The following is a 26,631-nucleotide window of genomic DNA, read 5'->3' on the forward strand; positions in this document are numbered from 1 at the left end:
ACCAATTGAGCTGAAGATAGTAATTCTATATGATTTATATATATATATATATATATATATATTATATATATATATATAAATATATACTGTATAACACTATACTCCAAATTGACACACATATATAACTGTATACTGTATACTCTCTGACAATCGCTTCCAACCCCTAAGTTTGGAGAAGCTATACAGCTGTGAGAGAGAAACGCGTTTGGCGAATGATAGTTTCATGCTTTCTCCCCTATCCCTGTCACACTCTTTCTCACTTCAGCCCATTGTAATATTTTCTGTTGTAGAACGGTGTGCAGAAAGTCTCTTCAGGTTTGGAAGAGGCGCCTATTGCATGAATGAACTAGTAATATTAGTCTTATTAACAAACTAGTGTGGAATTTATTTATACTGTACTAAAATTTCAAATAAATATTAGTCAGGTGATCGAGTCATTATTGCTATTTCCATATTGTAGGCTATATTTGTTTTTTTAGCTTCGAAATACTAGCTTGAAAAAATATTTATCTTATTACTAAAAGTATTAAATATTAACTATGAAAAATTATTCTCGTTCTTGTTTAGCATCTACAAACGCCTTCAACACAACCTAGCTGAATCATTCAACTTCTAATAAAATTGATCTTATTGTGAATCTTCTCTTCCAAGACAATACTAGTCCAAAATCATATTTCTCAATGAGTAATATTGTGGGTTGATCCAACAAAGCTTTATATAACAGTTGAAAAAATCTGGTGTGGTACACTCACACAACTTTCCTTGCTCATATTTGAAACTACGATCAAACTTCTGTATATGTGTATATATAATTATTGTTTTCAGAGTACTTTTTCCTTAGTGTAAATTGTGAAATTCGATATTTTTTTAGTCGTAATTTTTTTAAAGTCGTCAAAACAGCTGTTCTACAGATGAAATATCTCGACTATGTGTTATTTTTTATGAACTGCGCTACCTACCTACCTCATGCACGAGAAGGAGGTTACTAAGTCCATTTCTCAAGGATGGGGTGGACCCCCCATTAGTTTCCCAGAGAGGAGAACCATGCCAGTTGATAGAGCTGATAAAAAGCTATCCATTAATAAATTTGAAGAAAATCGTTACAGCCGTTTTCGAGAAAACCGTGAAAAACATGGTTTTTTAGTGATTATCCGCCATTTTTCTCAAAAATATTACGGAACTCCTGCAATTTTCCCAGAAATGAGACTCATGTCAGTGATAGGGCTTATAAATAGCTATTCATGGTATAAATTTGAAGAAAATCGTTAGAGCCGTTTTGAGGAAACCGTGAAAAACATGGTTTTTTAGGGATTATCCGCCATTTTTCTCAAAAATATTACGGAGCTCCTGCAATTTTCCCAGAAATGAGACTCATGTCAGTGATAGGGCTTATAAATAGCTATCCATGGTATAATTTGAAGAAACTCGTTAGAGCCGTTTTCGAGAAAACCGTGAAAAACATGGTTTTTTAGTAATTATCCGCCATTTTTCTCGAGAATATTACGCAGCTCCTGCAATTTTCCCAGAAATGAGACTTATGTCATTGATAGGGCTCATAAATAGCTATCCATGGTATAATTTGAAGAAACTCGTTAGAGCCGTTTTTGAGAAAATCTTGAAAAACATGGTTTTTTAGTAATTATCCGCCATTTTTTCCGCCATCTTGAATTGAATTTTATTGAATTTCTTATTGTCGGGTCCTCATGGTATAAGGACCTTAAGTTTGAAATTTCAAGTCAATCGGTTAATTAGGAATGGAGTTATCGTGTTCACAGACATACACACATACACACACACACACACACACACACACACACACACACACACACACACACACAACACACACACACACATACACACACACACACACACACACACACACACACACACACACACACACACACACACACACACACACACACACACACACACACACAGACCAACACCCAAAAATCATGTTTTTGGACTCAGGGGACCTTGAAACGTATAGAAAACTTGAAATTGGGGTACCTTAATTTTTTTGGAAAGCAATACTTTCCTTACCTATGGTAGTAGGGCAAGGAAAGTAAAAAACAATAGAATATAGAAAAAAGTGGACTAGTGACCAAAATACATTCTACTTGTTAGGAAGTAAAGAGAACACCATATTCGTATATATGAAATTAGTTGTAAGTTGAGATGATGATATACCTTGTTAGTAAAGTATCACATACGTTACTCTCCACGTAAGAAACTCCACTATTTCGCATTGAGGTGGTATCAATCTCATGGTTCAAAGCTGGTTGTAGACCAATTGAGGGGAATGGTGGCACAATTGTAGCAAAATCAGAGGTGCAATCAAGGACGCTTTTTTTAGATTTGAAGGTGGAAGAAGATGTTGATGGCCAGGATTTTTCTTCTCCTTTAGATCTCCTTTACAAAAAAAGAAAAGTTTATAGGTCTGATATATTAATTCTCATTGAATTAAATTTTAAATGAATATAATTTGGGAAATAATTGAATCAAAGTTAAAGAAATGCCTGGAAACGTTATGTTTGTATAGAAAATAATATTATATAACTTTGAATGTGAATGTCTATTCCAAGTATCATTATTCAAATATGTGTTTTTTATATTATAATGTATGTGTTGGCTTATTCGTTTTTTCAATTGTTATTTTTATTTATCAAAAAATACCGGTGGTTTGGTAGATACAAGGATATGGACCATAAAAAACTTCACTTCTTTTTATAGAGGGAAATAATAATTTACTATACTCGCTGATAATTATATTCTGTAAACTATTAAGTTACTTACTTTTGCTGTAATCTCCATTTCATCAAATGCACTGGTACTTTTCTGTTGTGTGGTCTTCTCTTCTTTCCTTTAGGAGTTGACGTTGCACTGCAATTAAATTTAGAAAAAAATTATTCTGGAACTTGTGATTATGGGATATGAAAAGAAAGTGTATGAAGCAAATGGATTTGTAAATTCATATTTCCAACACAGAGAATGGGCTACTGTGATACTAAATATTGTCTTCGTAAGGGTATAATTGTATTTATGGTGGAGGGTGAATTCCTATAGGGAATATAGAGAAGGATCATACAACCATGAGACATACAATTTTAATTGAATACATTTGACTATTATTAGCATCTAATTACTTTATTAGAAGTAATGAGCATTGGGATCGGGAACATTTCCAATCACAATTTTCTCTATTTAATTCACTTCATGTATAAGTGATGCTTATAAATTCGAGAAAAAAAGAGCTTGCATTGAGCTATTTTTCTCCTAAATTTAGATAAGATTACAGAATTAAAAATAGGTTTAGTCTATAAATTCAATTCAGGTCACATCGTTAACAGTATGTTCTGAACAAAAATATTGTACAAGACCGATTCTTGAAATATCTAGTCGCATTTGTATCACCTCACTATGAACATTACTTTTAAATAATAGTGTACTGTGAGTTTTGTAAGATCAATTCAAATTTGCCATGCTTTTCTATCACCCGGTTGCTCTCTGTACCTATCCATTCAGACATATATCTTGAATAATTATGCGAATAGCGTTGTCAATAACGTTGGCGTTTGTTCATATTAACAAACATAAAAACATACATAACGAAATACCTCTCTTGAGATAATACGAACTGAGAATATAATCATATTTACATAATAACAATATCAATTATTCAAAGCATGATTTGCTTCATATTATAGTAGGCCCAAAGTACGTGACATTTTAATTTATCTAATTATATGAATGAAATCAACTAACCTTCTACGTCTGTTAGCATGAAATTCTGGTGGTAGCCGCCTTTTCATTCTCCTGGCTGAAAGAACCAACTTCTTCTTTCCCTTCACCGTATGTCTTGAATCCATTTTACCGGCCGAAAATGCCAGAGAAACATATATAATACGGAAATCTAAATTATATGTGAAGTGCGTCTGGAAATACTATGTCCTAGGACTAGCCACAATCACTGTCAATATGACAAGTGAACAAGCTGAAGAACTGAGAAAAGTTGTGACCAGCCTGAGCACTAAGAATGAAGGCTGACTTGTGGGTGGGGTGGTGGGTGAGTGACTTGTGTGTTGGGGTGGAAGGTGCCTGAGTGACGTTTGGATGGGGTGGAGGGTAGGAGCGCATAAAAAATCATAGAGATAAAACTTGTAAATATGATTCCGATGGAACCACTGGTTCGATTTTCAAGCTGAAAAATCATAAAAATTTTTTATCATCAAATCTTCAAAATGACTACCTGTTTTTCTTGAAAAAATGGATCCCTTTGAAATTAAGAAATTTATTTTTGTTTAAATAAAAAATAAAAATAAATCGACATGGTAGCGGCATGGATATAGATATTACAAGAATAAATCAGTTTTCAAAACAAGTTTTACTCTAATAGTGAGCGAGTAATAGCATAAGGTATTTCGCATGATTTTAAAGCGCTACGTGGTGGCAATTTTTGAACTAGGCCTGTGGTGTTTCGCCTTAAGAGAAATGCCAAACCGTCGACTTGAATCTTAGACCTCACTTCGCTCGGTCAATTAAGAGAAATGCCAAACCGTCGACTTGAATCTTAGTCCTCTCTTCGCTCGGTCAATTATTGGTGTTGATCAAATACTAGATAAGTTAGAATTATTGTAATATGATTTTGTATTTTTAGATAAAAATCACATATGAATGAATCTATGTGAATTCATCTATTTCAAATTTCATTTCGTATTCATATTTTATACGTATTGGTTTAAATTTTCGTTCTTAATTTCATTGTTATTATCAATTCCTTCCCAAAATTATAGTTTGAAATCTATTTTTTTTGTACAGTTATTTATTTCAAGTTAAGATTCTCTTTTCAATTTCTAATTTTAACAGACACTTGAAAATGGATTGAAAGCTGAAGCTATTAGTGTTTATTAAAAAGAGTGCTATCTAGTTTTTTCTATATTATTTATACATTTATATTTGTTTTCTTTGTTACAGATGTGTTGAAAGTTCGGTGCTGCCTGGCAAGTGTGGAGTCTTTGGAGGACAGCCTGGTGCCGGCAGCGATGGCCCTCTACATGGACCCCAAGCATCCGGGCAAGCGACTTCTGCTCAAGTTCCTCGTCTCGGTGTGGCTCGACGAAGTCAGGTCGCTGGAAGAGTGCCTCGATTGTATCATCGATCCTGTTGCCTTCACTGCTGTCAGTTTTATGGCTTCATTTTCACTCATTTCTAACTCAATTAGTGAATGGAAACATTTGATGGAATAATGTCTTGTCCATCATACAGAAAAATTATTGATTATTATTATTCATCTAGTCTTATTGTTTACTCACGCAGAACATCGTATTGCTGACTTGCTAGATTAGAAATCAGTCTTCTTCTTCTTTAGCTTCTTCAATGATCTGATTGGTAGGCAGCTTTCCATCGTTTTCTGTCCAGAGCTGTACTTTTCAGTTGGATATAGCTCTGGATCCCTAGATCTTTGATTACTTGCTTCAAATATTGTAGTCGGGGTCTTCCACGAGCCCTTTGTCCAATTATTATACCTTCCAGTATTCGTTGTGTGTATTCGTGAATTCGTTGTGTTGAAATACATGGCCAAGCCAAGAATGCCGTCTGTCCTTTAAAATACGCAAAAGAGATCGCTTTTCCTCAACCCTTTGAAATACTTCCTCATTAGTAATTCAATCAGTCCATTTCAACTTGAGCATCCGTCTCCAACACCATACTTCAAAGGCATTTAGTGCACTTTCTTCTGCCTTATCAATAGTCCAGGTTTCTGAACTATAGAGTGCAATATAAGTGTGAAAATATTGAAATTAGGTGGAAAGCCACTCGGCGAGATTGAAGCGCCAGCCGCCAGCATCGGAAACCGTGTCCAAGGGCCAAGCCACATTAAGCGTTTTCAGGCGCTTTTGGACGTGTCGGCAGGGCAGGAAGCTCTCAGATTGGTTGATTATCAGCTGATTCCCGAACGCCAACCCAATTAGCTGATAATCAGCCAATTGGAGAGCTTTCCGCCCTGCCTACACGTCCGCCGCCAGTGCAAAAGCGCCTGAAAAACGTTTCATGTGGTTTGGCCCTTGATGTTGATGCTGCCAGCATCGGAAACCGTGTTATAATGTTCAAGTCGTCGCAGAAGGTTCACTTTGTAGTATTATTTTGAAAATTCATTGCCGAAAGGCAGCTGTTAGGGATTGATTAAGATGTTTTAATTTTTACAAAATTACATGGTCGTAGATAAAAACCCTAATCATAAAAATATTGTATAATCTATTATTTCCTGTAATAAATAATCGAGATACGGTAACCTTTATTCCAGAATTTGGCAATAATACTTTCAGTATGGCATGACAAACTAGATGTATTGAGATAATAAAAATATATAATAAAAAAATAATAGAAAAACAATTTGGATTTATTGCCTGAAAATACAAATCAATGTCATGATATGATGTAGATGAAATAAACGAGTGAACCTACACCAATGGTTAACTTTTATTAATGTAACTGGCAGTCTTCAATATTCCAACTTAGCAGTCCCCTAGTCCCTAGTGTGTTTTCCTAGTCATCATGAATACTTATGGTCTTATCATACCACCCTCGTATCAAATGAAAATGTTCAATAGAAATTTGATTATTTGCTTCAGGTAACATTGGAAAGCATTGAGACTTTATCTGAAGAAGTAGTTACAGAAAGCAATAGAAACGCTCAGCCACTGATTGCAATTGTGTTGCGAACGAACCGTTTGTACCGGCATCTGAACACAAATTCAATAGAAAAAGAGAGGAAACTAAGTGCAAGTAAGTATTTTTCAAGTACTGCTACAATGTAACAATATTAATATACTAGAAAAGAGACAATATGTTATTATATGTGTCTTACAACATCATTATATAGTGTAACCTGCTTCAGACTGCCTGAATCTTGGATTATTTTGTACCGGTAAGCATAAAATAAAGCAGATTATAAGAACCGACTGGTTCGTTCTGGGGAAACGCAAGAACATAGATTTCGAGTGTTACTTTGTTGAAACTGACAGAGGACCAACTGAACGTGCCTGCCAAAGCTCAATGTACTGTATTTTGAATTTGAGGCTCGAAATTTTTCAAGATTACTTGAATAGTTTAGAGTATTTTCAAGTTTTGTTTAATGTTTTTATACTTTTCTGTTTACCTATCGAAATACAAAATTATACCGTATATAACGTTTACATCAGTTATTTATTTTTCAAGTGAAAATTGGTGATATGATCCTAAACATAACACTGCCTTGGACTAAAGTTACTAAAAACTGAATTGATGATAGTTACTATAGTCCAGTCACTATATACATTGGTGCATGCAATCCAGAAATTGGTTCTGGACTTCTCTTATGTACCCAAATAATATATTAAAAAATCAGAACTACAATATAAATTGCATGCACCAATGTATATAGTGACTGGACTATAGTTACAGGGTGGCCCAAAAACCTCGTATTTTCGGCTCATTTTCCAGTTTTCAGCTATTTCTGCCAAATATCGTTATCGGACAGAAAAATTTGCTCTAGCCTTTTTTTTAGATTATAAAATTTTGAATAAAATGAAATCATTGGGAACTCTCTATCTCCAATGAGAACTGAATTATGATTTTTCAAAAATGAGTGAAATTTGAAGAAAAAAATCAATTTTGATGAACTCTAGTTTTTGATCAACAATATCTTCCGATTGTTACCATTTGGATGTATAATTCAAAATCCCTCTGAGCGTATTTTTGTGCTCTACAATCTGAGATCAGGTAGAGCGGTCTATCTCATATAGATTTTCAGGTACACCTGACTACAATGCTCCTTGTATTGTGAAAAACATCTAATTTTCAGCTTCAACCATCATCACCAACTACATTCTCCTCACATTGATATTTCGCACAATGACATAATGCTCCTTGTGCATTGTTGTCAGGTGTACCTGGAAATCTATATGAGATAGACCGCTCTACCTGATCTCAGATTGTAGAGCACAAAAATACGCCCAGATGGATTTTGAATTATACATCTAAATGGTAACAATCGGAAGATATTGTTAATCAAAAACTAAAATTCATCAAAATTAATTTTTTCCTCAAATTTCACTCATTTTTGAAAAATCATAACTCAGTTCTCATTGGAGATGGAGAGTTCCCAATGATTTCATTTTATTCAAAATTCTATAAACTAAAAAAAAAAAAGGCTAGAGCAAATTTTTCTGTTCGATTACGATATTTGGCAGAAATAGCTGAAAACTGGAAAATGAGCCGAAAATACGAGGTTTTTGGGCCACCCTGTATCTAGGACAAGGAAATTTTGCATGAAGAAATTGGTTCTGGACTTCTCTTATGTACCCAAATAATATATTAAAAAATCAGAACTACAATATAAATTGCAAGCACACCCCCTTTTTTATGTCTATATTGACTGGACTACTATCAGTAACTAATTTGGATAATTGGATAACTTATCCAAGACTAACTTGGATAATTTATTGGATTAAATGTAGTGACAAGAGTTCTGGTCAAGCATCTTTTTATTTTTCATTTCATTATTGTAAAGACTGTTATTTAAATACATAGAAAATACGAAGACTAACAACAATTAGTTTAGCTTCTTAGTTGGAAGGCTAATCAAGTTATATAGTAACGAGTATTGTTTAATTTTTCGATTGCTTAATTGTCGTATTGGTTGTTTCAGTATTGACAGAATGTAAGATAGCTTTGGATGCTTGGCTGAAAAATGGTGTCGATCGGCACGGTCAGCCTGTGACCTTGAAAAGGGTCAAATCGCGATTCAATCTGCTGCTTCACACTGTAAAAACAATATCGGCCGAATTGTCAGCCGACTTGGCCAGAAACAACGATTCTTACCAGAATACGTCAGCTCTTTTGAAAGGTAGTGTACAGTCATGCTGACAGTGATACTGTCAGTTACATTCCTTATAAATGAAATCAATGCTTTCCATTCAACTAATGCTAACAGTTTAAAGTGAATACCACTAGTCGGTTCCTTCTATTGAGAGTGTTGGCAGTGATTCTGAATTCTACGCTATTTATCAAAAAATCATTTATTCCTTATCATTTATTCTCGTTTCTTACTGTTTTATTAATAATATTACTGATATACACTCCCAGCCGACATGATTATCTTTGCAGGAAAGCCGCGTTTATACCAGAGTTGCAACTGAGTTTTCAACAAATGCGGCAATTCATTGTCAATTTCTTAAAAAAGCACAGCAACATTTTGTCATCTTGTAGAAATCCTGCTCTCTTTAGCTCTCTGGGCAAAAAATTGACAAATTTTGTTGCTCTACATTTAAGAGCAGCAACTTCTTTCTACAGAAAAATCTTGTAGAACATTTTTGTATAAAACTATTTTTGAACAACATTTTATTTAAAACTGGTGTACATTGAGCTGAGAGCATAATTTAATGTATTTTCACCTTATTTTTGTAATTTGTTTTTTTAGGAAATGAAATGATTTGATTGAATTTTGATGGAAATTTTCGTTATAGTATGAACTGTAACTTCTGGACTGATTTTTCTAAATATTTGAAACATGATCTGGAACTCATGTGTACAGATAGTACAAATAGAGACTAGGAACCGTCAAAATTCTATTATATTTGAATAGCGATCTACACGAGAAACGGGGTGGCTTTCTAAATATGATTCTTAGGACTCTCTTTTGGGCACGGAAGATAGAGGTAGAGAATCTTGATCCTCCCCACAGCAATATCCCATAAGACAGTAATGACTCATAATATCCATAGTAAGCAGAGATCACTGCCTCATGAACTAATACCCTACTGAGCCTGACATTGCATAAGCAGCTGAGTTTAATTTCCTAGAAAGAGATTGAACATGGGAGGACCATGCTAATCCCTGATCCACAGAAACCCCCAAAAAATCAGTTACATCAGAGGGTAGTAACCCTTTTGCCTCAACTTCAAACTCCAACTGACCTACAGGAAGTCTGTGGATTGAGAATTCAATGAAGGTTGTCTTGCCTATATTGACTTCAAGCTTATTTGCAGAGCACCACCTTGTAATTTCAGTAAGAACAGCATCACCAATAGCCTGAAATTCAACAACATTATTTGCCGAAACTAAGAAATTTGCATCATCAGCAAATAAGACAGACCTTCCTGACTGCATATTACAAGGGAAATCGTTCATGAAAACAAGGAGCAACAAAGGGCCCAAGATCGGTTCATGTGGTACTTCCTTAGACAGGGAACGTGGATGTGATTTAAAAATTTGATCAAACAGCTTCCTCTGAGAAGCCCTCTCCTCAACCAGCTGACTTCTACCCCTCAAGTAAGACTCTGCAAGACTCAGTCTCGAATACCATAATAGTACAACTTCTCAATCAAAATTTTATGGTCAAGCATATCAAACGCCTTTTTGAGGTCCACAAAGAAGCCCAACACCTTCCGACCCTGATCCAGAGAGGAATAAACTTCACTCACAAACGACTCCAATGCCTCCACTGTTGATTTATTCTGCTGGAAACCAAATTGGCTGCTCGAAAACAAATTGTTGCTCTTAAAATGGTCATGGATTGCATCATAAATTGCTCGCTCCCAGGGCTTGGAGACCGATGACAGATTGGCTATCGGCCTATAATTACCAATCTGGCTTTTGGATTCTTTCTTGAATATTGGCTTGACCCTAGCTACCTTGAAGGAAGATGGAAAAATGCCCACATCACTAGAGAGATTAAACAAATGAGTCAAAGGTCCACTCACCTCATTGAAAAACTCGTTAAAAATTTTACATGGTATCTCATCCAAGCCACTTGACATCTTATTCTTCAGCTTATAAACAATGGCCATCAAATCCTCCTCCGAAAATCTAGGGATCCCAGAGACAATGTCATTTCCCGAATTGGCATTCAGCAACAATTCATAAAAATTCACTGCATCAGTACTAGCAACATCACTCATACCACCCGCAAAATAGTCATTGAATGCATTTGCAATAACATTTGGTGAATTCAGAGGGAGCCCATCTACAACAATTGGGAGATGATAAGTTGTAGCCCTGCGAGCTGTCTCTTTTTTATCAAGTCCCAAATTACTTTGACTTGTTATTTGCGTCACAAATGAGTCGCTTTGAGAAGTCAGCCTTGAGGGAATTGATGAGGGCTCTAATCTTCCATGAGACAAGTTTAAACAACATTCTAAGAGACTCGCTCCGAGGATAGATTCTGATGAATAACTCCAAATCCCTCTTCATATCACAGATACTCTTTAATTCAGGATTCAACCAAGCTAACTTCCTTGTATGATTTTCTGCTCTCATCCTCACCAATTAAAAAGCACAGATGAAGGCATCACTATACTTACTCATGAAGTAGACCATCCTTTCATCAAAGTTAGAGAACCTGTACTTATTTCTTGAGGAAAAGGATCTTCTCAAAACAAAATCACCATGCTGCAGATCCCTCCCCCAAAGAGATCACAAATTCCTGAGCCAAATGGTCCGACGAGGAGAGACCAATAACCTTTGCAGTGACTGAGTCAACACATTCCTTAGTGATAAAACCATTATCCAATAGCGATGATGAATTAGACGCTAAACGAGTTGGGTCAGTAATGAGACCCCGCAAGCCATGAGAGTCGAAGACAGACAATACCTCTTGCTCCGGAATAGAGTCACCCAAAAAATCCTCATTAAAATCGCCAACAACAAGTATTCTCTCAAATATTCCAAAAGTCGAGGTTAAGAGATGATCAAGATTGGTCACAAACGCTGCTATATCACTCCCAGGTGGCCTGTAAACACACACAACCAAGAAACACTCATTGAAAATTAATGCCGAAGCCTCAAAGTCAGTCTCACATACTCCCGGCAGAGAGTACTCTGATACTAAGATTCCTTCTTTGGCATAGATAGCAACGCCTCCACCCCTCCTTATCATCCTATTGAAACAGCAGACGAGAGTAAAATTCTCAATACCCACTGTCTCATTCCCATTCAACCAAGTCTCACTTAAACGCAACAAATCTACTCTTTTGATCACATTATCGTCTTGAAGTTTTTCTATATGAATGGCCAGTTCGTCATTCTTGTTCCTAATGCTACGAATATTATAGTGCAGTATGTTTAAAGTTTTCTCATTCCGGGGAGGTGCTTGATTAAGAGCTCCAGTTCTTGCCTCAGCCAGACAATCAATTAAAATGGGTTGTGAAGCTCTTTCCCTTCTTCTAAAAAATGTTTATGTCTATTAGAAGTGACAACTGGTATTTCCTGAATAATATCCTCAATATTATCAGAATCACCACCAAGGGACTTGGAATAGCATTTGCAGGAGTGTCACCCTCCAAATTGCCTTCACTGGAGCAAATATGAGTCTGAGAAAGATTATCTTGTTTCTCATCAACTTCAAAGCTCATTATAATTCTATTAAATAGGGTTTTTATAATGTTTGAGCCTCTCCGATTAAGATGAAGTCCATCCTGAGCAAGACTGCGACCCCTTACCCAACAGTTTGGATCCACAAACATACAATTCTTTTGGCCACAATGCCATTCAATTACCCCATTTATTGCATCGATGTACCTATAATCAGTATCCCTTCTATGAAGCAGACCACTGACCACCAAGCTGCCCAATTGTAACTTTGATTTAGCCACACTGACAGTAGCGGCTCGTGATCTTCTAGCTTGGGGGTTCAACCTCATGATCTATTGGAGAGAAAGGTCAATAGGATATAGAGTATTGCGCATAATCAAGTGTAAACGTGATCAATAATAATTACACCCGAAAGGTTGAGCTTATTTTCTACAAATATAATTTTTTTGTCCTGTTCATATTTTTCTTGTTTGATTTTTACTTCGAGAGTTGGTCACCATTATGTTTTATTTTACACCTACCCTCAATATTAATATTGTTTGTATTTAACAAATACTGAACCTTATTCTTATTTCTTCATCAAAATGCTGTTACGGTAACACAATAAATTATATTCACACTCTCACTAAAAGAAAATGGACACACTAGAAATACTCACGAATACACAAAACACACTAGAAATTACTATATACTTCTACACGCAAAACAAATTTATATAACGAAAAATGCAGTGAGATCTATCACAACTGTAAACAGTGTATACCCGTAACCATACCGTATAACCTCAAAACTGTCACGCTTAGGCTACTTCTTGTTTACCGCTTTTTTACTGTTTACTGCCACCAAATTTAAATTTATTGGTTATAAGCAAGTTCAAGATGGCACTGTATCCGTATCACGAATACTCACGATTCATTCCGAGGTTTACCGAATGCTTCACTTGCCTCGGCTAGGTTCGGCTACTCTCGGATGAACTCGTGCAAACTTGGTTCACACAGGATTGTGAACCAATCCGTGCTAGCAAACCGATTCCCCTCCTCCGTTCCACTACCATACCCAGCCCTGTTTCTGGGTTCACATCGGGAAATGAACACTGCTTTCCATCTCCACCATTCCATCGTCATTCCATTCGGTGCTGTTTCAAGCAAGCCACTCCGGGCTCTCAGGCACCGGCCGCAAAACATCGACATTAAGTTTACGTAGATGAAAAATGTTGTGATGTAATTTAATGAGTATAAAATAGAAATATAATTATTTGAGTTGCAAATTCATCATTGTATAGGAAGTTGATTCAATTCTGGGGGTTCAATGAACTATTGAACACATAGGACGAGCCGCCACTGCACACTGATAAGATGCTCCATTTTGTCTCCCAATTCATCAGGTGTATTAGATCTCCATACATCATTTGTGCCTACATGAAACAACACAACATCGTATACATCTTCAAAATCTGAGAGCTTTTTTGTCATTGAATCTATATTGATTTCAGAGTATGATCTGAAAAAAGACCCTTTCATTGATTTTCCTCATTTGAAGTGCTTGATAATTGAATCACCTATACTAGCACAAGTGCTCGCAGGCTTGGCTGACGTTTCTCATTTGATTTGGGATCAGTCGTCTGAGAATCCTAAAGAACGACTCCAAGACTACTCAAAGCCTTATCACTTTTGTATTCCCGAAGATCATTGTTTAGGATCTCAATTTTGTTTCGTAAGCATAAGTTATCAGCTTCCAGAGTTTCAATTGATGTCAACATTTTTTCAATCTGTTCATGCAAATTTATTATTTCCAGAGAAGGATCGTCAAACTCAATTGAGGTAGTCTCGGTAGAAAAGTCAGTTTTATTTTGAAGCAAATTATCATTGTCATCTTTACTGGAAGCTGAAGACAACATCAGGTCAGATGCCTCTAGTTCTACAGCTCTTCTCAACAGAGCTGCGTTAATGCAATCAACTTCGACAAACTTAGACCTCAGAAATTTCAACTCTGCTCTCAAATCCGTGAAAACGGGTAGAGGAAGAGACAGAATAACATTCTCATTCAAAATACCTCCCACTAAAATTTCGTTTTGAGAAGTACTTTGTGATTTATCTAGGAGTGAAACATCATTCCTGGAAAGGACATGTGACGCAATAGGGCTACCTAGAACCCCCTCACTTGATAAGGGAATCTCATCATCCGTGCTCAACTGAGCAGACTGATGTGAGTCGATAGCTACATCTTCTCGGGAATGATTATGGGTATTTCTCTCCTCCAAAACAGTAGTTTTAGTCGGAGATGTTTTTAATGTAGCCGTACATGCCCTATAAGTACAACTCCAAGAGTGCACTCCTGAAATAAGAGTGTTAGTTTTACGAAAGATGAATGAATCATAAACAATTCCTTCTTCACCCCTAACTGTTCTAGCTCTATCTATGACTATCTAACTGCTCTATCAATGCCATACTTCTATGCAATATTATACTGATACTCAATTTATAAATAGGCTGGATAAGGATTACTGAAAAACGACTTCTATACTAATATCACCTAATATTCAACCAGAAAACTAATTTACAGTGCGTATTAATACAACCAATAATATTGATTCAGAATATATGAATCTTACTGGAGTAATATTCAAAAAGTAACAATTTTTCTGAAGAAAAAAACAAAATTTCTATATGTGTTCTTACAATTTGTTGGAATACATAACTTGAAAATATTTTCTGTGAATTTTATTTAAATACCTGAAATAGTGCAGTTTCAGTGTCCTACCTTGTACTATTACCCAGCAAAAGTGAACCAGCAAGAGGCATTTTCAGTTCTATAGAATATGTTTCATGTCTGGTTCTTGTAGACTATAGATTTTGGTTTCCGACTTAGCTTGCTCCTACGAAATTTACATCCTATTTTTTTTAAATTTTCTCTTTCTATTGAAATTATTTTACTTTTGAAGATTATCTTGTTCTTTATATTTCAGATATGTCTTTCCCGGATTCTATAAGAGATTTACCGCTAGACATATCCAGTTCAGTTTCTTTAAGATCTCGAAAAATTGGCGAAGCAGATAGTAAGTTTCAATGTATAAGCTTTGTAGGAAAACTGTTTTATTACAATATTTCAGAAATATTATATTTTTCACAAAATTCCATTTCATTCAAAATTATTCAATTTATTTAAATATGTAACCGTGATTGATTTAATTTCAAGAAATGTCTATGTTCTTAAACATCATTACATTTAGCTCACATGTACGTTAATTTTTTCCTTTGTAAATTGAATGTGAATGAATGGCAATAAATATGTATTGAATACATGTTGACAATATATAGAATAGAATTAACTATTTATTTGATGTTGTGAAGTTTCAATGTCCAGTATCATCAATTCAATCAATATAAATTAAATTAAAATAGGATGTATTTGTATTTCAGTGCTGCAAAAGCTCTGTTTTGCAAACTTCAACAAATTACGAAGCGTGAAGAAATCGGAAAAACCGGACGTCGTTTTGTTAGATGCCTACAAGCTGAAAGCTGCTGAGAAGTGTTTACTGGCAAACACACTTTATGCTCCCAGTCCACGACGTGTAAAGCATACACCGATCACCGCCTTGAGAAAGCCATCCAATCAGCAATTCCAACTTACTATGGGACTTGATTTGACAGGTAAAATTTGTACTAACACAGCTTCTCAAGTAATCCTTTAGGAAATTGAAGACGTTTTAAGATTAGGGTTTCCTTGAGAGGTCTCTGAAAAAAAACTCGAAAAATTTACGCAGAATGCTTCTCTGTTTTATTTGACTATCGGTTAACATCTATTCATAACTCAGTTATAGAAACTCAAACTAGAATTAATTAAAGTTTTTCCATACAAACATGTCAGGCTTCTATCTCCTGTTAGGCTCTTCATAATATTGCTAACAAAACATTTGTTGAATATTGGTATTGAAGTTCTGGTGAGTGGACTATTAAAATCTGTGAAAATCGAAATATATGAAACAAAGCTAAAATGGTGAAGTAGTTGGATAAAAATCGCAAAAGTGTGTGATTTGGGGCTGCAGAGTAGTATTCTAATTTGGGATTTATGTATAGAATCCAACGAGAGAAACAAAGTTGTCCCTTGAGATATTGAGGTTCTAGTCCTGTCAAAGTAAAAGAAGAAAAAAAAACATTTTCGAAATCACAATTTGAATAAATTTGATCAAACTACTTTGAGATTGAAATTGGTGTTCCTAGTATTGTTTCCTTCATGTTATGTAGTTTGTTTTAGGCTGAAAGGTTGAATATGAATCAGTTCGTTAATATAGGAAGTTTTTCATTTTTTTGCTGAAGCCTCGTTTCCATTACTGCAGATTTAACGCAGCAACATGAGTAGAGATCGAATTATGGGAACTTGTAGAAATTGAAGCGGTCTACATTCCAAATCGACAGTTCCTTGCGCCAGACCAATGTGCCGCAAAACAAGTGTTGTTGCAGTTTCGTATTTTGCAATTGACTCTTCTCTTCTTGTAGTGCGCTATCCGTTTCGAACGTTGGCGACCAGCAGGGCAAGTCTGACTCTGTTGACAGCGATTCGGAAAAGTTCAGCAGATGTCTTCACGGTCCATTCCCTAAGGTTGTGTAACCAGGATATCCTTTGTCTTCCTGGTCCTCTCCTTCCATCTATCTTCCCCTACTTGATGAGCTGCAGCAGAGAGAATATGGACTCATTTCTCATTATGTGTCCCAAGTATTGAAGCTTACGGATCTTAATGGTGTTCAGAATTTCTTTAGATTTCTTTATCTATCTCAGAACTTCTTCATTCGTTACATGCTCTGTCCAAGATATTTTGAGCATTCTCCGGTACAACCATAATTCAAAAGCTTCAATTTTCTTGTTCAATGTCCATGCCTCTACTCCATACAGGAAAATAGAGAAGATGTAACACTTCAGAAGTCTAATTTTTGTTGCAATGGTGACATCATGGCTCTTGAAAAATTTTGTTCATTTTGAAATGTAAACACTGGGTTGTTGTCAAAAATATCAGTCATTTATTATAAAAATCACAAACATGTTTCAACACCAATGGTGTCATCGTCAGTGTGAGAAAATCTTTGTTCATTTTATTGAAGGCAGCTGTTGCTCTGGATATGCGTGACTTAATCTCTTGTGTCTTGTCCCACTTTTCATGTATTGTTGTTCCCAAGTAAATTGTGTGTTCCACTCGCTCCAACTTCTGGTGATTGATGAATATTTGGGCATTAACGTTTCCGTGTTTGGAGATCAACATGAATTTTGTTTTTTTACTGTTGATAGACCATATTTAATACTTACTGCTACTATTTTGTTCACTAGACGCTGCAAACCTTCTTCACTATCAGCAAGCACTATGGTGTCATCTGCATATCTTATATTGTTAAGTCTCTGACCTTGTATTGGTATGCCATCTCCGTCATCACCATCCAATGCCTCTCTAAAGATCTGTTCAGAATAGCAGTTGAAAAACAATGGTGACAAGACACATCCCTGTCAGACTACTTCTTATCTTCATCTCTTCTGTTGTTTCTCCATCCACCCTCATTGTTGCAGATTGACCCCAGTACAGGTTTATGATTATCCTCAAGTCCTTTTCATCAATGTCTGTTTTCTCATTATTTCAACCATTTTCTCATGTTTTACCCGGTCAAAAGCCGTCTGGTTGGGTTCTAAGCCACTGATCAATTCCATCGTGTTTTTTTTTACGTTCAGTAAAAAACCTGATTACAGATTAGTGATCACAGATGAACCACAGAATGGAAAGTTGGCTAGTATCCTGACGCCAAAATCCGCCATCTTGAAAGAAAGTGTAGCGTTGTAATATACCGGTAGTTTTAATTTCTAACAAGATGATGCAGTCATGTGTCGTGGTCTTGGTGCACTCAAGTCTTGGTTAGATTGATACCTTCCATTCTGAATGTATTCTGTGGCTGAACGGTTGCTCATGAGTCATGACTGACAGATGTTTTCTCTGCTGCTTATTTTGTAAACAAAACTAGAACCTAACCTATCTCATTGTATAATCAATTGAAATAAAAACCATCAAGTGATTGGAGTTGTTAAAATTGCTTTGGATAATATTTTTAATGTTATTGAATTTATGAAATCATGCATTTCTGTGTTCCCAAATACATTATAATGGAGTCCATTATAATTGTAAGCAACCTCGTATTTAGCCATGTGTTCAGCTACTCTACGTTCTTTTCCATCGGTTAGAAAAGTATGATGAGTTGATCAGTGAACGAACCGGATATGACGTATTTTTATTCTTATCAGTTAGGCCAAAGAGGTATAAACTCACAGTGCCTATGCCTTTGCATTGCTAGCTCCTACTTGAAATTAAAGGCTGCCATTGAGGTATTTTACTGCGAGATATTATATAATATATATATTATTATAATATAGATTACAAAAATTTCAAGATCTTTAGTATGTAATAATCTTTCAGGTTGTCCCCTCAATGGCCGATTTCAATTCCAACTATACTAGCGCTGCATGTGAGTCTATGCATCGTTCAACGACCAAATAGTGCTTCGTTCAGAGCCACGTTCACTCATCGGTCTCATCGTTCACTCACCGATCAGTGGCTTTGAACTCAACCAATTAGGCAGAAAAAACATCACAATTTACATCTGCCCCTTTGGACTAAAACTTGCAAAGCAAATAAAGCTTCTCTCGTTCCAACTGCCTTGACAAAACCAAACTGATTCCAAGATATTTGTTCTTCACATCTCTTGTAAATTCTTCTATTAATTATTCTGAGGAAAACTTTCAAAAGGTGGATTATGAGACTTATGGTGCGGTGGTCCTTACATCTCTTTGCCCCCGGCTTCTTGGGAAGAGCAATGAATTCTGAGACCAACCAGTCATGCGTTATATTGCCAGCAGATGAGTATATCTTATTGAAAAGATTTGTGATGCTCTGTAATCCTTTTTCCTCTAAAAGCTTGATGAATTCCACCTGAATGTTGTCTGAATGTTGTCCGGCCCCGCTGCCTTCACCCCCGCCCCCCATTTGATTAATTGCTGTTTTGTACCTCTGATAGCAAAATGGGTGGCCCAATTGAATGCACTGTATCATCTTCAAACAACTTCTGAAGGTATGCAATTCAAGTGTCTTTCTTCTCTGCAATATCCACCATGATTTTCCCTCTATGATTAAGTAATGTCCCATGAACCAACTTTCTTCCAAGCCCAATTACCTCTGACCTTTCGATGTACATTAAATTCATCAAACTTGCTTTTATATGCTTCTACCTCATGACACCTTTCTTTTTGTTCGTTATCTTTTGCCTTTCTGATTTCATTTCTGATAAACCTATCTATTCTTTTGTATTCGCAAAAATTTCCTTTATTTATCCTTCTGTCCTCCATCAGATCCAATATCTTCTCTGTCATCCACGTCCTTCTTGTCATCCTCAATTTTCTCTGTCTTCAGCCACATCTTCTTTACAGTTTCCAGTATATCCTTTATTTCAGCTTATTTATCTTCAACAGGAAAGCCATCGTCCATCCTTTCCACGGCTGCATTCAACTTGAATTTAACCTCTTTTTTGATCGGTTCATCTTTTAATAGTCTGAGGTTAGCTCCGCTCATTCCTTTCCGTCTAACCTTTTCCAGAATTATTCTGAACTGCCCAATTACTGGAACATGATCAGAATTTATGTCTGCTCCAGGAGATGTTCTCATATTTGTACAGCTATCTCTGTAATATTTGTTCATCATAATAAAGTCAATCTGGTTTCTGGACTATTCTGCCAGTCTTGTCTTGTGGGGATTTCCAGGTGTATAGTAGGCGTGAATGTTGCTTGAACTGAGTGTTTAGTACCACTATGACATGCTGTTCAACAAAACTTTCAAGCATGTCTTCTCTATTATTTCTTTCCCCAAGGCCATAAGCACCAATGAGTTCTGTCTTCTGTCCCTGACCCAACTTGGCATTGAAGTCTCCCATTACGTTATTTATGTCCTGCTTGGGTAGCTTCATGTATAATTAGGCGACACTCGCATAAAATGTTTCTGCTTCTGTGTCCTCTTTGTCCGCGGTGGGTGCATACGTCTGGATGAGGTTCAAGCTCGCAGGTCGGTCTTTGATTTGCAGCAACAAGATTCTGACTCAGAAAGGTACCAAGTTTGTTATACAGTTTGCCATGTGTTCACGATCAGTGCTACCCCATTCTGGTATGTATCGTCTTGAGTGCCTGAAAAATATGCAGTCATCAACCTTGATTGATCCTGTTCCTTATATCAACTTCCATTCTCTTCATTTATTTTATAGCATTATGAATGTTTCCTTGCTGTGCCATCGTTTTGACGTTCCATGTTTTATTCCTAAATTTCTACCTTACATGATATCCCTCCTAAATGACACCTCTCAAAAACAAACCCCCCGAGATGCGAATGGGAGACTTGAAACTCCGGTATTAAATTTAGCTGTGAGTGCTGCCATGATTGCTGAAGACATATCCATTAAGGATATTTAATGAGGTGGTGGGTCCGTGTTTCTTCCTCATCTCTATGCCGTTGGCTGCCTTCTGCAGTTCATCCGCCTTTGGAGCCCGTTTTCAAACTCCAGGACAAAGAGGTTCCCTCTCTGGTAGCTCATCCGCCCAAAGCTGTTGGCTGCCAGAGTTGCAAGTTTTGGTCCGACCCGACTATTTGATTTCACTGGTACCACCCATATCTGGTAGGCATTCCCCTATCCGCCACCTGGGGAGGCACCCGATGGAGGACTAGCAACCCCTCACGGGATTCCAATTGATTGCGTCTCCCATTTTTCTCTCAAATTCTTACTTTCTTATAAATAAAGATAGGAAGATTCTAATTTGGATCCAGTATCCCCAAATACTGTAAGCGTAAGTCAGATTTCCAATAATATCTAAAAATAAGGGAGTTTTGGCTACTTTTATAGTGCTCAAGGTCACTAGAGCTCTATTTTTGGCGTCTACGATTTCATTGCACCCACCGTTATGCAGTTTAAGCCAAATGGAAGCAATAGACGAAAAGCTGTAAAAGTCACTGAACGAGCTGGCACAGTTCGTCGTGTTATGATATTGCAAATTGCCAGAATGGAAACCAAGCTTGAGGATGCCTACATGTTGCCCACAGGAGCATACATTATCAAATTTAAAAATATACAGTTTTACTTGAGGGGATGAACCACTTCGCCTTTCTCAATTTCCCAATTTTCAGATATTCTAAATTACCGTACGAGTAGGCTACAAATCTTCTATAAATGTTTTGTTTTATGTTTATGTTTCAGGCATTCTCGAACAATTTGCAGATATTTCGCAGGCTACCTTATCGACTATAGATCACTGCACACGTTCAGAATCATCAATGAAGAATTTTGTAATTGAAATAGAAGACGAAAATTCAGTTTCTCGCGTTCCTGCTAGCAGATGTGAGCTTGAATTGGAAAATGACGAATCGTTTTTCCCCGATTTATCTGGAATTCGACAGCTTGAGAACAGCCTGAGTAAACTTACAATGGACAGTATGTTTGGAGGAAGGTCTGATGGTTCCTCAGTTATAACATTGGACAGATTGAATGATCTCAAAAAGGTTGAAGAACGAATTGAGTATCTCAAACAAATTGCCAACTCTTAAGACAACCAAGTTTCAACATTTACCACTAGTTACATAATTAGGTTTACAGACCATTAATCTCAAACCATTATCACATAAATCGAAAATTTGATCATCTATACGATTGTATGGTGTGAAAAGGTGATAGACCTGATCGAGTATTTGGAAAATTAGTCAACTTCTAATGTATATAAATTTTCTGCAAGTGTTTCTGACTATCAATATTGATTTAAGACTGAATGTAGGTTGAATACATTCAATTCATTGAATTACAGTATTACCGTAAGTAGGATACTTTTGCAGTAGTATTTTGGTACATTTTTATTAGAATTTAGATTTGTATTCTACTGTCCTATTGGCTGTATTAGTAAATATAAGAAACAAATCTATTTATTATGGAATATTTGAGGTAAATTGAAAGACAATATCCAATGTAAAACTTACTCGTATACTTAATGACCAAGAATAAAAAACCCATAACGAATAATAATATGTGGGCTATTCAGAAAGTAGATTACGTTTTTGGATAAAAAAATTTAAGTACAGAATTTTTTTTATTTACATTTGAAAGAGGAACTAAAATACTATTTTTCGACATAATCGCCAAACAAATTTAGATATTTGTCATATCGGTGAACTAGCTTTGAAATTCCCGTGTCCGTGTCGAAGAATTCCGCCGCCTGTGACGCCAGCCAGTCAGACACGCCCGCGCGGAGATCTGCGTCGTCATCGAAGCGCTGTGTTGCAAGCCAAGTCTTCATCTTCGGGAATAAGTGGAAATCACTAGGTGCCAGGTCCGGACTCTAGGGTAGATCAGGGAAAATCTTCCAATTATTTCATTGACATTTGCAACCAGCTCATCACTCACGCAATGCTCGGTCTGCCACTCTTCTCTTCGTCATGAACATTACTTTGTCCATTTTTAAATCTAATGCACCATTGGCGAACTCCACCTTCACTGATTACGTTGTTTCCGTAAACTTCACAAACTTGCCGATAAATTTCAATCGGTTTATGGTTTTTGCTAACAAAAACCTTATAACTGATCGCACCTCACAACTGGCGGGATTTTCGATTGCAGCGCACATTTCAAAAGGCTATTGTGACGAAACGAGCAGCACGGCCGACCTCTCTCTAGCACGGCTGGGTGCCGACTGACCTGCGGAACGCCCAGACACCAAAATGGCCGCGCTCGCACCACCCACCGCCGCTACATATAAAAACCTAATCTACTTTCTGAATAGCTCACTATTTCCTATAATCAAGACTATTGAAGGAAGGCAACTTTTTGGCTTCATTCTAAGTATAGGTAAGACAAGTAGAGTAAGAATTACTCTTCCAAATACATTGAACACAATTTTACATATCTTAGAATTTTTTTTCAACTTTGAAACATTAACAAGAAAATACTTCATTCACAAAAAATAATTAAAAAAATTTCTTGAGATAAATTTGCAGCGGATATAACAATTTTCTATAACTTAGAAATATTCAAAAACATAATCTTATAGTAAAATTTATTCTACTGTTTCCGTCCAACTTTAATAATTTGTTCTGCTGTTAGCCTATTAGTTAAGATTGATAGTTTTAATTTTACATATATATGGAAATAGATTCATTATTAAAACCGTATTTATTCTTGTTTTTTATGTTTTAAGAATTGCTATTATATCTAACATATATACTTTTTTATCTTTGTACTTGAAATATACCACGATTTTTAATTATTTTTATTTTTTATTTCATTTGCCTGATGTTTATTACACACGGAATTTACTGGTAAACTCAGAGAGAAGTTCAAACACGGGTAATGGAATCAAAATGAAAGCAATAAACTGTATTATGAATAGTAGGTAGTTTTGAAAATAACATAATTATAAGCCTCAAGAAATTACTCGAAGATTCCGTTTCAGAATCAGAATATAGTTTCAAAATAATGTGATTACAAAGAAATCACAAAATTTTCATCGAATGTGATGTGCGAAAGGGAATTCTAATTATTTGTAAATTTACAAAAATACATTCTTAAATGTAAAATAAAAATGAGTTAATGCAATGGTTCAGTACACATGATATGCTAATGCTATAAATTTGGATTTTTACTCTACATGCGATCATTTTGAAAAATCTTTCATGGCAATGCATAATCAAATAAACCTAAAATGTTGAAAATATTGGCTATTTTTTTTTATTTAATGAAAATAATTAGACTCAAGGAGAGAGAGTTGTAATCATCATTCGTAGACCGAAACGTTTTGAGTTCTATCACTGTTCAGTTGGAAAAGTTATCATTCCAAATTAAATCATCCTCGTCTTATATAAGATAATTGTTGACAATTTTCTTCGAGGAGTAAAAGCTAATCCAGAATGTGCAGCTTCAAATCAAGAAACTTAGTTGGCACAGATTTGCATAACCGGAAAATATACAAATATACTTGTTTACATTTTTGCAGCAATGGAAGAATTTGATCAGTTTTCCTGGCCTTCATCGTTACTGTCGCCAAACGAATTATTTATTTTGGGCAATCGTCCAAATGCGTCTTCACTTCTAGTGAAAAACACACTCAACCGGTTTTCTTAGAAAAAAAGATGGAAATACGCTTCTTGGACAGGTAACTTGTATCCAAAGATCACTCCTGTTTCCAAGTCCGTTGGTAGAGGATCACTATCGAATTCCGAAGATATCATTCCATGTTTTCAAAGCAATTGAATCTGTTTATGTGTCGATGAATTGGTTCGACTATCAGCCAGCTAATAGGTTTCTCCCGACCGTTAGGTAAGTTTTTCAAAATATTTTGTAGGTAAATGAGTTTCACATGACTGAACAACATAATAAATATAATTTTAGTGATGTAAATTACTACTTACTAACGAGGTATCCAGGCATGGCAGTATGAGACAAGAAGAATTATTTGTATTTGTAACTGTTTTAATGAATGCTACAAGAGTAATGTAGACTCAAATAATTATTCGGTATCAGTGATAAACTTACCTTTCCTCTTTGGTAAAGTTAGGATAGTAAGCGAATATGTAGGATTTTCACCTTGTTACGTAATAGCAAAGAAAAAACAGTTTGTTTATTCTATGGTGTAATAGCAAAGATATAATTCACTTCCCAAAAGGCCTGCCCTGCTCAATGAATTCCAATTTGTTGGCTGTGCAGGAAAAAATCATTGGATACCTACTGCGAGTGTTCGCATTACCAATGGTATTCTATTTTTTCCTAGCAGAGCAGAACTTCATTGGAAGCAGGATTTAATTAAATGTAAATTCATAATAATGTAATAATCGAGGAGGAAATTGATTAACCCTAGAAATACAATGTTTAATAAGATATTAATAATATAATAATTTAGAATTAGAAGATGGTGGTTTTCCAGTAACTTGGTAAGTTCATCATCCTCTACTCTTTCGAATTATAAGAAAAGTAGTCTACCTACGGTTTATAAGAAGAAATTATATTACAGTTTTTCTTCTTCTTCGGCAATGCCTTTTGTTTTTCAATTAAGATAGGGTTGACATATCCGTCCTTTAGTCTCCTCCTCTTCCTCCACAGCACCACACTGTCAATCTACATGAATATGTTTTTACTATTTATGCAACTACATATATTTTTATCTTATATTGTTTTATGATAATTATTATACTTTGTAAAATCTTTGGTTTTAGGGTTGTTTTGTGTGCATTTGTGAGTGAATGGCACTTTGATTAGATCTTCATTTCTTATAGGTTATATTATAGAATTTATCAAGTGAGTTTTGAAATATTGTTTTCCAATTGTATCAATAAATCAAGTTTAAGATTCTCTTTTATTATATGTAATTTTATTTTTATTAAGAATTTTATCTATTTCTATTAATCTTATGTAATCTTATTACATAAGAGGTACCTAATCTATTATTTTGTAATCTTATGTCATTTTTTTATTTTGTAAAGGTTGTGTGGCAGAGAGGACAAGGAGTCCTAACTCGCCCTAATAAAGGCAAATAATCAATCAATCAATCACCGTACCACACCCTCTACCTCTCTCCTGTAAATTATCCTTAATTCTGTCCTTCTACCACAATCTTGGTCTTCTTCGTTCTCTCACGTCACCCATAACAGGTAATCGTACCCTCTCCTTCCCACTTATTCCTCATCATATATCTTAAAATGACCAAACCACCTCATCCTCGCAACCTTCTTACTCAGTGGACCAACCTTTAATGCACCTATTTTGATCAAACCAATTCTTATGAGATCCTTCTTTGTAGCTCCGCACATTCATCTCCTCATTTGTTACCTTCTCCAGCTAGCGTCTTCATTGCCTGTTTATTTAAAATGAGCCAGGGTTCCGTATTATACAGCATAGCTGGCCTTTACACTGATTTATACATTTTGAAGCTCACAGCTGGTTTGATTTGACTTCCTGCAAGTTCCACATCTCTTTATCGTTTCCTAATGCCACGTACTCAGTACCGAATTATACACATTAGACTTTGAAACGCAATAGAATATGTCAAAGCAACCTTTTATTTTATCACAACACGACTCGAAACGGTATTAAATGAAAGAGTACTTGATATATTCTATTTTGTTTCAATATTTTCAGTAGCTCTAAACATAAGAGTGGATTAGCCTTTATATTATGGCTCAGCAGTTAAAATAATAGAAAAAAAAACAAATTCTATTGATAAAAACTACCAAGGTAATTA

At 35.7% G+C, this 26,631-nt stretch overlaps 1 protein-coding gene across 7 annotated transcripts in view; it reads left to right on the plus strand.

Moving 5' to 3' along the window:
- LOC111057757 overlaps positions 1-26,631 on the plus strand; it is a 74,276-nt gene that overhangs the window by 43,221 nt on the left and 4,424 nt on the right. For 5 of the 7 annotated variants that reach the window (XM_039425811.1, XM_039425809.1, XM_039425806.1 and 2 more), the window contains 7 exons: positions 4,975-5,177; positions 6,630-6,783; positions 8,687-8,884; positions 15,314-15,403; positions 15,768-15,998; positions 21,612-23,246; positions 24,391-24,713. In XM_039425811.1, coding sequence (XP_039281745.1) covers positions 4,975-5,177; positions 6,630-6,783; positions 8,687-8,884; positions 15,314-15,403; positions 15,768-15,998; positions 21,612-21,958 — 1,223 coding nt within the window. In that variant the 3' untranslated portion in view covers positions 21,959-23,246; positions 24,391-24,713. Of the gene's footprint in view, positions 1-4,974; positions 5,178-6,629; positions 6,784-8,686; positions 8,885-15,313; positions 15,404-15,767; positions 15,999-21,611; positions 23,616-24,390; positions 24,714-26,631 lie in introns of those variants that run through there. The other 2 variants (XM_039425810.1, XM_039425805.1) reach the window with 2 other exon arrangements.

The sequence above is a fragment of the Nilaparvata lugens genome, chromosome 4, assembly GCF_014356525.2.
Source record: "Nilaparvata lugens isolate BPH chromosome 4, ASM1435652v1, whole genome shotgun sequence".
Classification (NCBI taxonomy): Eukaryota; Metazoa; Arthropoda; class Insecta; order Hemiptera; family Delphacidae; genus Nilaparvata; species Nilaparvata lugens.